The sequence below is a fragment of the Dendrobates tinctorius genome, unplaced genomic scaffold (assembly GCF_039654945.1).
Source record: "Dendrobates tinctorius isolate UK_male_01 unplaced genomic scaffold, ASM3965494v1 ptg000075l, whole genome shotgun sequence".
Taxonomy (NCBI): domain Eukaryota; kingdom Metazoa; phylum Chordata; class Amphibia; order Anura; family Dendrobatidae; genus Dendrobates; species Dendrobates tinctorius.
In genome coordinates this window covers 45,553,649-45,569,398 of record NW_027361743.1, presented here as the reverse complement: position 1 = coordinate 45,569,398, position 15,750 = coordinate 45,553,649, and the positions used below count along the sequence as shown (strand labels likewise).

At 46.2% G+C, this 15,750-nt stretch overlaps 1 protein-coding gene across 2 annotated transcripts in view; it reads left to right on the top strand.

The window, feature by feature from the left end:
- SMAD9 (SMAD family member 9) overlaps nucleotides 1-15,192 on the top strand; it is a 64,249-nt gene extending 49,057 nt beyond the window's left edge. For both annotated transcript variants that reach the window (XM_073583238.1, XM_073583240.1), the window contains exon 7: nucleotides 6,646-15,192. In XM_073583238.1, coding sequence (XP_073439339.1) covers nucleotides 6,646-6,789 — 144 coding nt within the window. In that variant the 3' untranslated portion in view covers nucleotides 6,790-15,192. The remainder of the gene's footprint in view (nucleotides 1-6,645) is intronic.
- Nucleotides 15,193-15,750: the final 558 nt, after the last annotated feature.

Here is a 15,750-nt window from a genome sequence, read left to right as displayed (position 1 = left end):
ATACGTGCTTCTAGGGGTAGGGTTATACGTGCTACTAGGGTTAGGGTTACACATAATTAGGGTTAGGAGGAAAAAAGGGTTAGATTAGGGTTAGTATTCATTAGGCAGGGAAATAAAATGGCGCGGAAAACGTACAGTGTGGAGCTAGCTTACGGCCTGCTTTGCTCCGGCAGCGAAACAGAATCTGCCTCTGAAGCTGAGCAGTTTTCAGACCGTGATGACGACTCTTCCTCCACGGGATCCCTCAGCCCGATGGTAGCGGAGTCGGTCGTCACTGCTGAAGCTTCAGAGGCAGGGCCAAGTACCACAGTCCCTCTATCGCTGTGGTATAATGACACCTCATTTTCCCCTCAGATTCCCCCTTCTTCTGCTGTCCCTGGAATAAGAGTAGATGTCACTAATTTTACCCCAATTGATTATTTCCAAATTTTCATTAGCCCCGAAGTCCTAGAATTGATCGTCCACCAGACAAACCTATATGCCCGACAATATATTTCCCAAAAACCCACTGCCTTTCATTCCCGTTCCTGGATGCCCACCAATGTCCCTGAAATAAAAAAATTTTTAGGCCTTACCCTGAATATGGGTTTAGTAAAAAAAACCCTCACTCCGCTCTTACTTGGCAACAAAAGCTGTCCACAGCACCCCTGTATTTGCAGCCGTCATGTCCCGAGTTCGTTATGAAGCCCTGATGAGATTCCTCCACTTCACTGACAATTCCCAAGCCCCCCCAAGAACTGACCCCAATTATGATCAGCTAAATAAATTGAGACCCCCAATTTCCCTCCTGCAAAATTCATTTCTAAATTCCTATACCCTAGAGAAAAATGTGGCAGTCGACGAGTCCTTGATGAGCTACAAGGGCCGTCTGTCATTCCGCCAATTTATCACCTCCAAGCATGCCAAATACGGCATAAAATTATACAAAACTTGTGAAAGCTCATCAGGGTACACTTCCACCTTCCTAATTTATGAAGGTAGGGACCGCCAAATAAACCCTCCAAACTGCTCCCAGACAATTGGCATCCCAGGCAAAATTGTCTGGAAGCTAATGACACCCTTTCTAAATCAAGGGTACCATGTGTATATGGACAATTATTATACAAGTGTCCCCCTATATAAATGCCTCCACGCTGCAAATACAGGGGCCTGTGGGACAATCAGGAAACATAGAGTGGGGTTTCCGTCACAGTTGGTGTCCAGACGTTTGGAGCAGGGGGCGTTTTTCTCACTTGCAAATGACCAACTCCTTGCAGTGAAGTGGAAGGACAGGAAGGACGTTTACATGCTAACCACACTGCATGCAGACACCACTGTGACGGTCAGAGAGTGGGGTGCCACCAGGGACAAGGAAAAACCGGTCTGCGTCACAGAATATAATAAGTTTATGGGTGACGTTGACTTATCAGACCAGGTTCTGCAACCTTACCTGGTCAAGCGGAAGACCAGGGCCTAGTACAAAAAGGTGGCCATCTACCTTATTCAAACTGCCACATACAACAGTTTCGTACTATATAAAAAAGCCCAAGGACCCCTTACATTCCTCCAGTTTCAGGAAAAAATTGTTGAGGGCCTCCTGTTTCAGTCAATGGCACCGGGGGAAGCCTTTGAGTCTGAGGATTTCCGGAGACTTGCAGAGCGCCATTTTCCTCACTCTGTCCCTGTCACTCCCACCCAAAGGTATCCTCAAACGATGCCGGGTTTGCAGGAAGCATGGCAAACGGAGTGATTCCCGGTACTATTGCCCCACATGCCCATCCCAACCAGGCCTTTGTATCGCCCCCTGCTTTGAGACTTACCACACCACCTACAATTATTAGTTTTTTTTATATAAGTTTTATTTTCTGCTTATTGGCCCCAGTAGAGTAATTTGGAACAAGTAATAGAGAAATTTTCATTAGTAGTTCCCATTTTACCCCATTCCACAATTCCAACACTTGATCAATCCCATACCAAACTACTATTCCAACAAATTCTCATCCACGTACCCACGTCTGTACAACCCAGAGTGTGGACCCCACAAATGTTCTTGAAAAGTCTGGTCATCTGAAAATTCTAGGGCTTGATCAATCCCATACCAAACTGCTATTCCAACAAATTCTCGTCCACGTACCCAGTCTGTACGCTCGAGTGTGGACCCCACAAATGTTCCTGAAAAGTCAAGTCATTTGAAAATTCTAGGACCTGATTACTCACAAACATTTTTTACCATTTACCTAACTTTGACTGTTTTTACGACTGTCTTGCTACACAAAACTTTGGCTTCCATTTATATTACTTATATTTATGTTGGTGATACGGGCATAATCATTTTATTGGAGGATTTCTAAAAATGAGGAAGTTACGTACTTATACACTATGGACTTTACCGTAAGGTTCTTGCTGAACCTCTGGTACCAGACAATACAGATTCTGTAGGGGATTGGTTGTTTTGTGCATATAGCGGTTCTGACCTTGGCGGGTGGGAGCTTGCTATGGTGCACCACGTCTATTGGCACATTCATCTCTCTTATAGGGATTGATGGAGCTAAAAGGACGCTGTACGACTGGTCCCTGAAAGTCTGTGCAATTCTAGTCCAGCTGGTGTTCTTTCATCTTTGGAACAAACTCAGCTTTGCCACATAGTTGGCTGCATTTTCCTCCACATTTTGCCCTTCATTCCATACAGTTTTTTCTTCCTGCTACAATTAATGCAAATGTGGGACAACTGTTTTGTTAGCAAGACCAAGTTTTATAATCAGCCAATGTATTTTTAGGAGCATGCCTCCCTCTGTGAGTAATAATTCCTGAAAGGATTTTCAAATAAAGTCACATTGTGCCCCTTCCTGTCCAAGCACTGCAGTTTGTCCAAACAGTCCTTTTTGACTACATATGGGATATCGCCACGCTCATAAGAAAGTGGATAACAAATTGTGGGGTCCACTTTTTGGTGTAATCTCTAACAAAAGTGAGAAATTCAGGTCTAAACCAAGATTTTTGTGGAAAAAATGAACTTTTTCAATATGACGACCTAATGTTATCAAATTCTGTGTCGTACCTGTGGGTTCAAGTTGCTCAATATACCCCTGGATAAAATCTTTGAGGGGTGTAGTTTCCAAAATGGGGTCAGTTTTGGGGGGTTTCTGCTGTTTAGGCACATGTTCAAACCCAACATGGCAACCGGTCTCACAATTTTGAGATTAAAATTCAAACGGTGCTCCTTCCCTTCCTGGCTATACCGTGCACCCAAACTGAGGTTTACCCCCACATATGGGGTATCAGCATTCTCAGGACAAATTGCACAACAACCATCGGGGTCCAATTCCTCTTGCCTACCTTTGGTAAAATAAAAAATTGGGGGCAAAAAGATCATTTTTGTGAAAAAAAATGATTTTTTATTTTTACGGCTGTACGTTATAAACTTCTGTGAAGCACTTGGGGGTTGCAAGTGGTCACCGCACTTCTAGATAAGTTCCTTAGGGGGTAGAGTTTCCAAAATGGTGTCACTTGTGGGGGGTTTCCATTGTTTAGGCATATCAGGGGCTCTCTAAACGCAACATGGCATCAGATCTAAAATCCAGCCAATTCTGCGTTGGAAAAGTCAAACGGCGCTCCTTCCGTTCCAATCCCTGCCGCGCCCAAAAATTGGTTTACCCTGACATATGGGGTATCCGCATACTCAGGACAAGCTGCACAACAACTTTTGGGGTCCAATTCCTCTTGATACCCTTGGTAAAATAAAAAATTGGGGGCAAAAATCATTTTTGAGAAAAAAAAAATGATTTTTTATTTTTACGGCTGTATGTTATAAACTTCTGTGAAGCACTTGGGGGTTGCAAATGGTCACCACACATCTAGATAAGTTCCTTACGGGGTCTAGTTTCCAAAATGGTGTCACTTGTGGGGAGTTTCCACTATTTAGGCACATCAGAGGCTCTCTAAACGCAACATGGCCTCAGATCTCAAATCCAGCCAATTCTGCGTTGGAAAAGTCAAATGGCGCGCCTTCCGTTCTAATCCCTGCCGTGCGCCCAAAAAGTGGTTTACCCCCACATATGGAGTATCAGTGTATTCAGGAGAAATTGCACAACTAATTTTTTGGTTCATTTTCTTTTCTAACACTTGTGAAAATAAAAAAAATTGGTTCTAAAGTAATTTTTTTGAAAAAAAAAGTTAAATGTTAATTTTTTCCTTCCACATTGCTTCAGTTCCTGAGAAGCATGAAAAGGGTTAATAAACTTCTTGAATGTGGTTTTGAGCACCTTGAGGGGTCTAGTTTTTAGAATGGTGTCACTTTTGGGTATTTTCTGTCATCTACACCCCTCAAAATGACTTTAAATGTGAGGTGGTCCCTAAAAAATATGGGTTTGTTAATTTTGTTGTAAAAATGAGAAATCGCTGTCCAACTTTTAACCCTTATAACTTCCTAACAAAAAAAATTTGTTTCCAAAATTGTGCTGATGTAAATTAGACATGTGGGAAATGTTATTTATTAAGAAATTTGTGTGACATATCTCTATAATTTAAGGGTATAAAAATTTAAAGTTTGAAAATTGCAAAATTGTAAAAATTTTCGCCATATTTCATTTTTTTTCATAAATAATCACAAGTCACGAAGAAATTTTACCATTCACATGAAGTACAATATGTGACGAAAAAACAGACTCAGAATCAGCGGGATCCGTTAAAGCGTTCCAGAGTTATAGCCTCATAAAGAGACAGTGGTCAGAATTGTAAAAATTGGCCCGGTCATTAAAGGGAAGGTGCCATCCAAAAAATTTTTTTTCAGCAATTGAAAAAATGTAAAGAATTAATGTTTACATTTTCTTAAAAAATATTATCGTTTGTTTTTAATTTTGCAAAATATGAAAAATAATTTTAAAAAGTTTGGCATTTCCACTTGTTAACACTAGGGGGAGCAGCTACTGAAATCTGGCACAAAAACCTATGACATCTATAGACACAGTGAGCAGCCATTTTGATGGGGCTTGCAAAGTTACTGACTGTCTTTGCATGTAAAGTCTGGATCAGAACAGGCCATCAATCAGCAGACATGTTTCCTGGATTTCTGTGGAGCAGACAAGCAGACGGTCCATCCATGTGAATAAAACACAGCGCTCTTTGTACAATCCCTGGCACCGAACAGGGCGCCCCCCACAGACCAGCACACTGCTCTCCTGAAATACTCTGTGCTGCTGTCGCCCTGCTCCTTCCACCATACATCAGGCCCCTGTCCCCTCGGTTTCACACATCGCCAGGACGGGATCTGAGGAGAGGAATGGGGTCTTCGGTCACCGAGGATGGCAGGCAGCAAGGATTCTGGGAGCAGAGTGACAGCAGCACAGAGTATTTCAGGAGAGCAGTATCACACGGGATAGGATTAGATGCACGGCTCAGCAGGCAGTATCACACAGGAGAGGATTAGATACACGGCTCAGCAGGCAGTATCACACAGAAGAGGATTAGATACACGGCTCAGCAGGCAGTATCACACAGAAGAGGATTAGATGCACGGCTCAGCAGGCAGTATCACACAGGAGAGGATTAGATACACGGCTCAGCAGACAGTATCACACAGAAGAGGATTAGATGCACGGCTCAGCAGACTGTATCACACAGGAGAGGATTAGATACACGGCTCAGCAGGCAGTATCACACAGGAGAGGATTAGATACACATCTCAGCAGACTGTATTACAGATATGCCCACACTGGTGAAACTTCCAGCCCCCCCCCCCCAATTATACACAAGACTATGGGCTGTATAAGTCACTGTCCTCCTCAGACAGCCATAAAAGCAAAGGTGTCAGATTACCGGAGATCACTGGGGCTGTGAGTGAGGAGGCGGAGACAGAGCAGGAGGATGCTGGAGCAGGAAGCACAGGGCTGAGCCTGGAGTAAGCAGGACAGAGGAGCATAGATGAAAGTCACCCGCACTCACCACTCTCCATCCTCCGGCTCCAGTGAGCGCTTCTCTCCTCTGCTGACCACCTTCTCCTTTTCTTCAGCCTCTCCTCACAACACAGGACCCGTTATGCCACAAGTGGTCCTGTGATAGAGGGTAAGTGGAGCTCAGCAGATAGCACTGGGCTACAGTAAAATGGCGCCCAGCCACACCTACAGCAGTGAATGGTGCAGCCCACAGGGGCGTGCCCAGTTCTCTGCTACTGAGGCTGCAATGTGCGGTCGGAAGCCGACCGCAGTTTCCTATGTGCAGGGACGGCCATATTTGCAGACTGTATGAGTCCTCCACAGATCTGCAAATCAAGATGTCAGCGCCCAGTGGCTACATGAAAACATTATTACAAACAAACCATAAATCCTGGTTAGTACAACATTTGCTGAAACAACATGTTTTGTAACTTACTATTTTTTTGCAAATTATATAAAATTGCGGCACCTTCCCTTTAAGCTGCAAAATGGCTCTGTCACTAAGGGGTTAATCCATCATCAAAATGCACAACACAAACTAAAGGCTGCTCTTGTGAACAGTCCCATAGATAGTAATGGGTACATATTCCAACCGTGAGAAAAACGGACGTCCCAGTGAAGCCTAGTTTCAAGTTTAGGAAACAATTACATTCAGCTGCCCGGATTTTTGTGTTTTTTCGTATTCTACCTAGGGGTGCCATATAAGCCTCAGACTAACTGCTTCCTTACTTCCTAGGGTTGGGGAGCAGAATACCACCGCCAAGATGTCACAAGCACTCCCTGCTGGATTGAGATCCATCTCCACGGCCCCTTACAATGGCTGGACAAGGTCCTGACCCAGATGGGCTCTCCCCATAATCCCATCTCGTCTGTCTCCTAATACAAGTATCTGATTGCTATTGCAGGCAGTGGCTTAAAGAGTATCTTTCTTTTTTTTTTTTTTAAAAATTACTTGTAATGTACATACTTATATTTCGGTCTCTGTACATACTTATATTTCGGTCTCTGTACTGTGGCTTTGTCTGTGTAACATAAGAATACAAGGGCAGATGTACGTTGTATGATTTTATCATGATCTAAAGATTTCACTTAACGAAACACTTCACCGATATCTCACTTTATAAGTCTTCTAGAAACTTTTCAGACTTGATGCACATAAACACGGTACCCCGTTCAATGATTTTATGAACTTTTATTTCTTATTTTTTTTTATATATATATGTTCTTCATTGATGACGTCACTGAGATTTTGTTTTCAAGAATTATTTTTTTTATATTTGTGTCTTGTAAATTTAATTAGGGGGAAAAAAAGAACAAAAAAAAAAATATTTTGGCAGATTTGCATTTCTGGTAGCAGTATGTACTTTTGTCTTTAAGGATGTTTCACGCCTTTAGATGATTTTAGTTCTGTCTGGTTTGCATTACTTGTGCCATGTGTTACATCTAATGTATTAGAATAATCCAAAGTAAGATGTTTATTCTATCGGTACACAATGGCAAGGAAGGAAAGGATAGAGCAATGTGTCCCGAAAGGTGAAAAACGTCTTTTAAGGTGGAAGCCACTAAAAAAAAGAAATGGATGATTATTTTCTATTTAATTCTGTTAAGGTTGGAAACTCCAACCACAGTGATGCTCGAGGACAGGGAAAATTATGTGGATTCTGGGCATCGTGGTGGGCATTTTCGGACACATGCAGCAAGATGTAGAGTGTGTGTGATCACCCTTATGGCCCATTGAGACGATCCAATAATTAGGATCCAAGAAATGAGTAAAACGCCTGTCTATCAGCTGCGATGATTTTGAAGGCAACGTAAAAATCATTGTTCTCGGCAGCACTTTGCCACGTGTAAACTGAATGTGCTGCCGATAACATGACATTTTATGTGTACAGAACAATTGTGCTAATGATCGTTACTCACAGATAAATACCAGGGCATGGCACTGAGGACAGTTAATTATACAGGCATGGGTTTTAGGTAAGGAAATAATGAATACATGGGTCTGAGACCTGAAAACTTTCCTATTTACATAGAATTTATTTTAAGAAGCACATTTTTGAAAAAAACGTGTTTTTCCCAGTAGATATGCAGCCATCTGTGGTGTCTTGTCAGCAGCTTATTTTCCTTCCCCTTAGACTAGGGTCAGATTTGTGAGAAACTCGAACGAGTCTCGCACGTCAATACCCGGCACTCGGATCGGAGCCTTCAGCTGCATAGAAATACATGTAGCTGACCGCTGTCGAGTGCCGGCGGCAGTGCCAGGTATTGACGTGCGAGAATCGTCCGAGTTTCTCGCAAGTCTGACCCCGGCCTTACAGAAACTATGCATTGTGTATGGTCACTTTAAGGCCACGTTCAGCATTTAGTCAGTATCTGTAAGCCAAAACCAGGAGTGGGTGAAAAATACAGAAGTGGTGACGTGTTTACATTATACTTTTCATCTGATTGTTCCACTCTTGATTTTGGCTTACAAATACTGAAAGTGTGCACGTGGTCTTAGGGTGAGCCTGCAGCCTAATGGGGTTGACTTATACTGTGTGTTTCTCCTACGCCTCATTGGGGGACACAGACAGTGGGTGTTATCCTGCAGGCCACTAGGAGGACACTAAGTAAACCAGAAAAAAAAGTTAGCAACTCCCCTGCAATATACACGCTCTTGCTGGCTGAGATTTCTCCAGTTCTTTGCTTAGTGTCTGTAGGAGGCACTTGGGTCTGGTTTCAGACCCCACCGTTATCATTTTATTTTTGAATTTTCTGTAAATTTTTATTTTTTAATTAACGGAGTGAAGGGGGCGACGGTTCCTTTCTACAGCCCGCTCTCCCCCGAACCAACAACAGGCAAGCACGTGGAATAACCCTTCACGTACCTTTCCTGCGACTAATGGGGCTTATTCCTCTGACGATGGTTCTCTTACGGTGGGTACTCCACGGATATGAGGGCAAGCGCAACAGGACGTAGCACAGGAGTGCATGGAGAAGGACTTGAGCAGCACTTTTTTGGATGACCTGAATCAGCCCCAGAGCTCTCCATCCCCCTACCACAGGGTCGTTCGATTGAGCATACCCCTTTAAGACCTCCTCCAGCTTTGCTACATCGCCCAGAGGATGAGACAAGAAGACCCCGGACAGCGACGACCTGCCTGAGCACAGGAGTGGAGGTATGGGGTCGGGTCCTGCCCCCCGGGAGAAGCACCATCGCGCCCCCCCCCCCCCCCGCTCAGGTAGGCCAAAAATTTAGTCCCTGGCTTTTCCGGCCTGCTAGGCCGCAATTTAAATGGCACCGCCCTCTCCACCCCCGGCGCCTACCGCGTGTAGGCCAAAAATTTAGTCCTCGGCTTTTCCGGACTACTAGGCCGCAATTTGATTAGCGCTGCCCGCGCTAACGTCGCCGCCCCCTCCTCTTGGCGCCTCTCATTACTTACGAGCAATTTTATTCTCGGGGGCCATGTCTTCAGCTGCCGTCAACCCTTTCATGAGCGCTATGCCTGCTCTGGACAGCCGGATACCGGGTGACACCACAAGGTCACCGTTTTTTTCCTCCCGGGGGACCCAGTACAGGACCGGGTAAGCTGCATCTGCCCTCAGATTAAAGCTTAACTCCTTCACGGCACATTCCCTGCAGCTGCAGACAGACTCTGCCGTTAACCCTTTCAGGAGCGCTATGCCTCAATCTAAGGAGGCTAAACGGGCTGTTAAAAAGGCACACTGAGTTTTTAACTGTGTGTACCACTTGCAAGTCTGCCTTACCCAGTGTACAGACTAATCCGTTATACACAGACTGCGACCTGACCTGCGCTCCAATGTCCCTCACCGCCGCTGCTGACGGGCCTCCTGCGTTTAGTAACCCTGACTGGGCTGCGTCACTGTCACGGTCGGTGGAGTATTTGACCCAGGCAGAAAGCGTCCTTACCTCCCGCGGAGGGCTCTGGCGTCGGCCGGGAACCGTCCCCCAGCAGGGACCATACTCGTCCAAGGAACGGTCAGCGCCTCAGCATCGGCGAAACCTGTCTCTCGCTTGCCCTCTCCTGAGGTTCACAGTGAGCATGGCTCAGAATTCGAGTCTGACACGTCAGCCCCTCAGAATCCCCCAACTGATCAAGAGTCGCTTGATTCTCTTATAGAATCAGTCAACAGGATTCTGAGGTTGGATGAAGAAAATATTCCCGCTCCAGCATACCCTAGCTCATTTAAGGGAACCTAGCGTGTGCGCACGTTATTTTCCAGCCGTCCAGTAACATAGGGATCGGCCACATGAGCGGTTCACAGGGCAAAAGTCTACTCAGGCTAAATACCCTTTTCATCCAGATCTAATGTAGGATTGGTTACAGTCCCCTCCGGTGGACCCTCGTATTGCGTCTTGCTTCTAAAACGCTCCTGTTTCTGAGGGTTCCTTAGTCAGAAACCCCTCCGATTGTCAAATTGACTACCTTTGCCCGTTCAGCTTTTTTTTTTTTAAGCTTCAAGAGCAGCGTTTTTTTCATCTCTCGCGGCAATTTGGGTCACTAGGTCACTAAGGCAATGGCCCCTTGAGTAGAAGTCTTGATTACTTCCTTCCAAGGCACCAATCTTCCTCCGGAGTCAACCACTGTCGCCAGGCAGATAATTTGCGCAGCTGACTTTGTAGTAGATGCTTCTTTTGATGCCGCCAATTGCGCAGCTCAAACTGCCGCTAATGTGATCTCCATTAGAAGAGCCCTATGGCTCCGCGGCTGGCGGGCAGATGCCACACCTAAAAGATCGTTGTCTTCTCTCCCCTTTCAAATGGGTCGTTGTTTTGGAAAAAAACTGGACCAACTCATTTCCGTTACTAACGGGGGAAAAAGTAAATTCATTCCTCAACAATAGGGGCTGTTCGACCGCTTCGCAACCAACAGCTGACGAGTTTTCGATCTTCTCGCAACAATTCCGGTTGGTCCTCCCCTTCCGGATCAGGTCGGTCCCCACAAGGAGACAGAGGCTCCCAGGTCTCATACAGACCTATCCGCTCTTGTAAACCCAGGCCTAGGTCTTCTGGATCTAGGGGAGCCAAATCTCATAGATCTACCCAATGACAAGTGGGTCAGGGAGCTGGTGTCCTCCGGATCAGGGCTGTGGAGTCGGAGTCGTGGAGTCGGTGCTCATTTTGGTGGAGTTGGAGTTGGAGTCGGTATAAAATGGACCGACTCCGACTCCTAAAATATATAATAAATTGGGTACAGTAATTCAATGCAGGATGTGCTGAATATTTTTTCATAGGAGTTTGGGAAAGTTATGAAATGTCATATAAATGGCTGTTATATTCCTGATCTAAGGCTACATTCACACACAGCGTTTTTCCTGTGTTTTTTGAGGATACGTTTTTCAGCTGCAAAAGCTGATCATCTTTTTAAAAAACTGCATCACCTGAAAGGTTTTTGAGCTCATAGATAATGTTTTCAATAGCAAAAGCAGATTAGAAATCTGCTCTATCTATCCATTTATCCATATCTGTCTATCCATATCGTATCTGTACCAAAAAGAATGAAAACCGGGTAGTACACCAATATATATTCTGTTCTATCTAAATATCTTGATTATTGGATCATAAAAATGATTAAATGTCTGAGGTTCACATTGTACTACAATAAATTTTTCACTTAAATATAAGCAATATGTGTGGGAGTCGGAGTCGTGGAGTCGGAGTCGTGGAGTCGGAGTCGGTGTAAGGGAAATTGAGGAGTCGGAGTCGCAGGTTTGGCTTACCGACTCCACAGCCCTGCTCCGGATACGAGAGTTTCCTTCTCCCCCGGCAACTCGGTTTTTCCATTCCTCTCCCCCCTAGGAAAAAAGACAAGAGCCTTCCTTCGGGCTGTTCAGGCTCTGCTAAGGGTCGGAGTCATCATTCCGGTCCCTCATCGCGAAAGGTTCAGAGGATTATATTCAAACCTTTTTGTGTTTCCAAAAAAGGACGGGACGATGTGACCCATTCTGGGTCTCTAACTGTTAAATCAGTTTGTCAGGGTACGGTGATTCCAAATGGAATCTCTCCGATCAGTTGTCGCTTCCATGGAAAAAGGAGAGTTCCTAGCATCCATCGACATCAAGGTCGCTTACCTTCACATTCCGATCTGCCTGTCCCACCAGCAGTTCCTGCATTTTGCAATTCACAAGGAACACTTCCAGTTCATTGCCTTGCCCTTCGGACTCGCCACCGCCCTCAGGGTCTTTACCAGGGTCATGGTGGCTGTCATGGTCATTCTCCACTCTCGTGGAGTGGTGCTGTTACCGTATCCGGATGACCTGCTCATCAAGGGTCCGTCCCTTCCAGCCTGCGAGGAATCCATGGATAACAGTAAATACACTTTCTCGCCTGGGGTGGAAGATAAACTTTGGAAAGTCTCTCTCAAAACCGGCTCAGCAGATTCCCCCTTTAGGGATGATCTTGGACACTTCCCGCGGGTTGGTCATTCTCCCTCCAGGAGAGACCCAAGCCTTACAACAGGCAGCGGAACTGTTTTCTCACTCCATTCGTTTCAGCATGAGAGTTCTAGGAAAGTTGGTGTCAGCGATGGAAGCAGTTCCATTTGCACAGTTCTACCTCTGTCCCTTACAACACGCATATCTTGGGACAAGAACCCGTTTTCCCTGGACTGTCGGATCCCTCTGTCCCTGCGGGTCAGGCAATCCCTCAGGTGGTGGATACTGAGGTGCTCCCTGAATCAAGGCAGGTTTTCTCTCCCTGTAAGATGGTTGGTAGTAACCACCGACGCAAGTCTCCTCGGCTGGGGAGCAGTCTTTCGTCGCCACACGGCACAGGGTCATTAGTCAACCCGAGAGTCAGTCTCCCCATCAACATTTTGGAGATGCAAGCGATCAGATTAGCTCTACGGAGTTTCCACCATCTCCTCGCAGGTCACATCAGGGTCCAATCCGACGCCACAGCTGTAGCGTATATCAACCGCCAGGGAGGTACCCGGAGCAGGATGGCCGTGCACGAAGCGAGTCACATCCTCCATTGGGCCGAGCGTAGAAAATTGGGCGGCAGATTTTCGCAGTCGCCAAGGCATTGCCTCGGGGAAGTGGTCTCTTCATCCAGAAGTCTTTTCAACATATTTGTCATCGTTAGAGGACTCCGGATGTGGATCTCATGGCCTCAAGACTAAACAACAAGGTTCCTCGGTTCATTGCCCGATCGCGTGATCCATGCGCCATCGGTGCGGACGCCCTAGTTCTGCCATGGCACCGGTTCCGGCTCCCGTACATCTTCCCTCCTCTTCCCTTGCTTTCGAGGGTCATCAAGAAGATCAGAGCGGAGGGAGTACCAGTGATCCTTGTCGCGCCAGATTGGCCGTACCGAGCATGGTATGCAGAACTAATACAACTAGTTGCCGACGTCCCCTGGTGACTTCCAGATTGCATGGATCTACACTCGCAGGGCCCGATTTATCACCAGAACTCCGGGGCCCTGTCTTTGCCGGCGTGGCCGTTGTATCCTGGATTTTAGCACAGGCTGGGTTCTCTCACAACGTGATTTCCACCATGATTAGTATTAGGAAGCCTGTGTCCATGTGCATCTATCACCGCACCTGGAAAACCTTCTTTTCGTGGTGCTAGGATCATGGTCGATCACCTCTGGTGTTTTTTCCATTCCGGCCATATTGGATTTCCTTCAGTCTGGATTAAAATCAGGCCTCACGCTTAGCTCGCTCAAGGGGCCAAATTTCGGCCTTGTCCGTGCTTTTCCGACGAAAAATTGCCACCAAACTTCAGGTCAAGACGTTCATTCAGGGAGTTTCCCATGTGGCGCCACCTTTATAGAAGGCCATTGGAATCATGGGACCTTAACCTGGTTCTCGGGGCCTTACAGGAGGCTTCTTTCGAACCGCCGCAGGACGTGTCACTCTCCATCCTCTCTTGGAAGGTGATCTTTCTAGTGGCAATTACGTCAATCCGACGAGTTTTGGAATTGGCAGCTGTCCTGCCGTTCTCTATTCCTGAATTTTTCATCAGGAAAAGGTAGTTCTCAGGACGTCCCTGTCCTTCCTGCCCAAGGTCGTCTCCTCTTCCATCTCAACGAGGGAATTGTTTTGCCTTTCCTTTTGTCCGGCGCCAGTCCATCGCATTGAGAAGGCCCTCCACACCCTGGATGTGGTTAGGGCGCTGAGATGGTACATCTCGCGGACGGCTCCCTGCCACAAGTCAGATGCTCTGTTCATGCTTCCAGAGGGGCATAGGAAGGGTCTAGCCGCATCAAAAGCAACGCTAGCCAGGTGGATTCCCCTGGCGATTCAGTAGTCCTATTGTATCAGGAACGCGCCTGTCACAGTGGGGATTGAGGCGCACTCTACCTGGTCAGTGGGCGCCTCTTCGACCATTCGGCACCAGGCCTCGGCAGAAGAGGTCTGCAAGGCTGCAACTTGGTCCAGTCTGCATACTTTTTACAAAATATTACCAATTTCATTCTCAAGCCTGTCTGCAAGGTTGCGACTTGATCTAGCCTGCATACCTTTACAAACATTGCCTAATTTATTCTCAGGCCTCTGCGGATGCAGCCTGCAATCAGCAGTACCTCACTGTTGACTCAGTGGTACATGGGGTATTAGCAGATGTATGCTCCCCACCCAGGGACTGCTTTAGGATGTCCCACTGTCTGTGTCCCCCAATGAGGCATAGGAGAAATAGGGATTTTTGTGTACTCACCGTAAAATCCTTTTCTCCGAGCCAATCATTGGGGGACACAGCTCCCACCCTGTTTAGCCTATTGGCTCACTGTAGCATTCTTAGGCTTTGACTTAGTTATAGTTGTTATTGACTGTTTATGCTCCTGCTTTTTTCACCGAACTGGAGAAATCTCAGCCAGCAAGAGCATGTATACTGCAGAGGAGGAGCTAACTTATTTTCTGGTTTACTTAGTGTCCTCGTAGTGGCCAGCAGCATAACACCCACTGTCTCTGTGTCCCCCAATGATTGGATCGGAGAAAAGTCTGTGTCAGAAATCTATATAAGAACGGCTCCAGCCACATGACAGTTCCTACACAGAAACCCACGGTCCCAGAGACCCATCCTCTCCTCCATGCTCCCAGGCTGCACCCACTGTTGTTGCTTAGGATTGGCCTGGTTGTGTAACCCAGCCTTATATAAGACTTCTCGTGACCATGGATCATTCTTTTCTTGTCTGATATAAGTAGATAATGTGTATAGTAACAAGGTAGGCTTAGACAACTGAAGAATTTCTGTTTGTGGATGGTGACTCCTTCTGATTAGTTTTTTTTAAGTAGCTCAAAAACTGAAGAGCAAAAGATGAAATAAAACGGTTCACCCCAGAGCTCGTGTGTGTGTGTGTGACTGATTGCGTCCGGAATGCACAATTTTTTTGCATATGATGCCATTCATATAAAACTTTGGGTGTGATGAAGCAACGAAAAAAATCCCTTGCCATCACTGATCAAGAATTATTACTACAATGAGTAATAATGAATAAAAATAATTGAAGTGATTATTATTTGTAGTATCGGATACAGTAAATTTCTGTTTAACCCCTTTCTGATCTTGGACGCAATAGTACATCCAAGGTCAGATTCCCCACTCTGATGAGGGCTCCGGCAGTGAATCCGCATCAAAGCCGGGACATGTCAGCTGTTTTCAACAGCCGACATGTGCCCGCAATAGACGCAGGTGGAATCGCGATCCACCCACGCCTATTAACTAGTTAAATGCCGCTGTCAAACGCTGACAGCGACATTTAACCGGTGCTTCTGGTTGCGGGGCCGGAAGTACGCCCATCGGGTCAGCGATGCGTTGGCATACCAACCAGAGGTCTCCTGGAGACCTCTATGGTTGTTGATGCCCGATTGCTGTGAGCGCCACTCGGTGGTCGGCACTC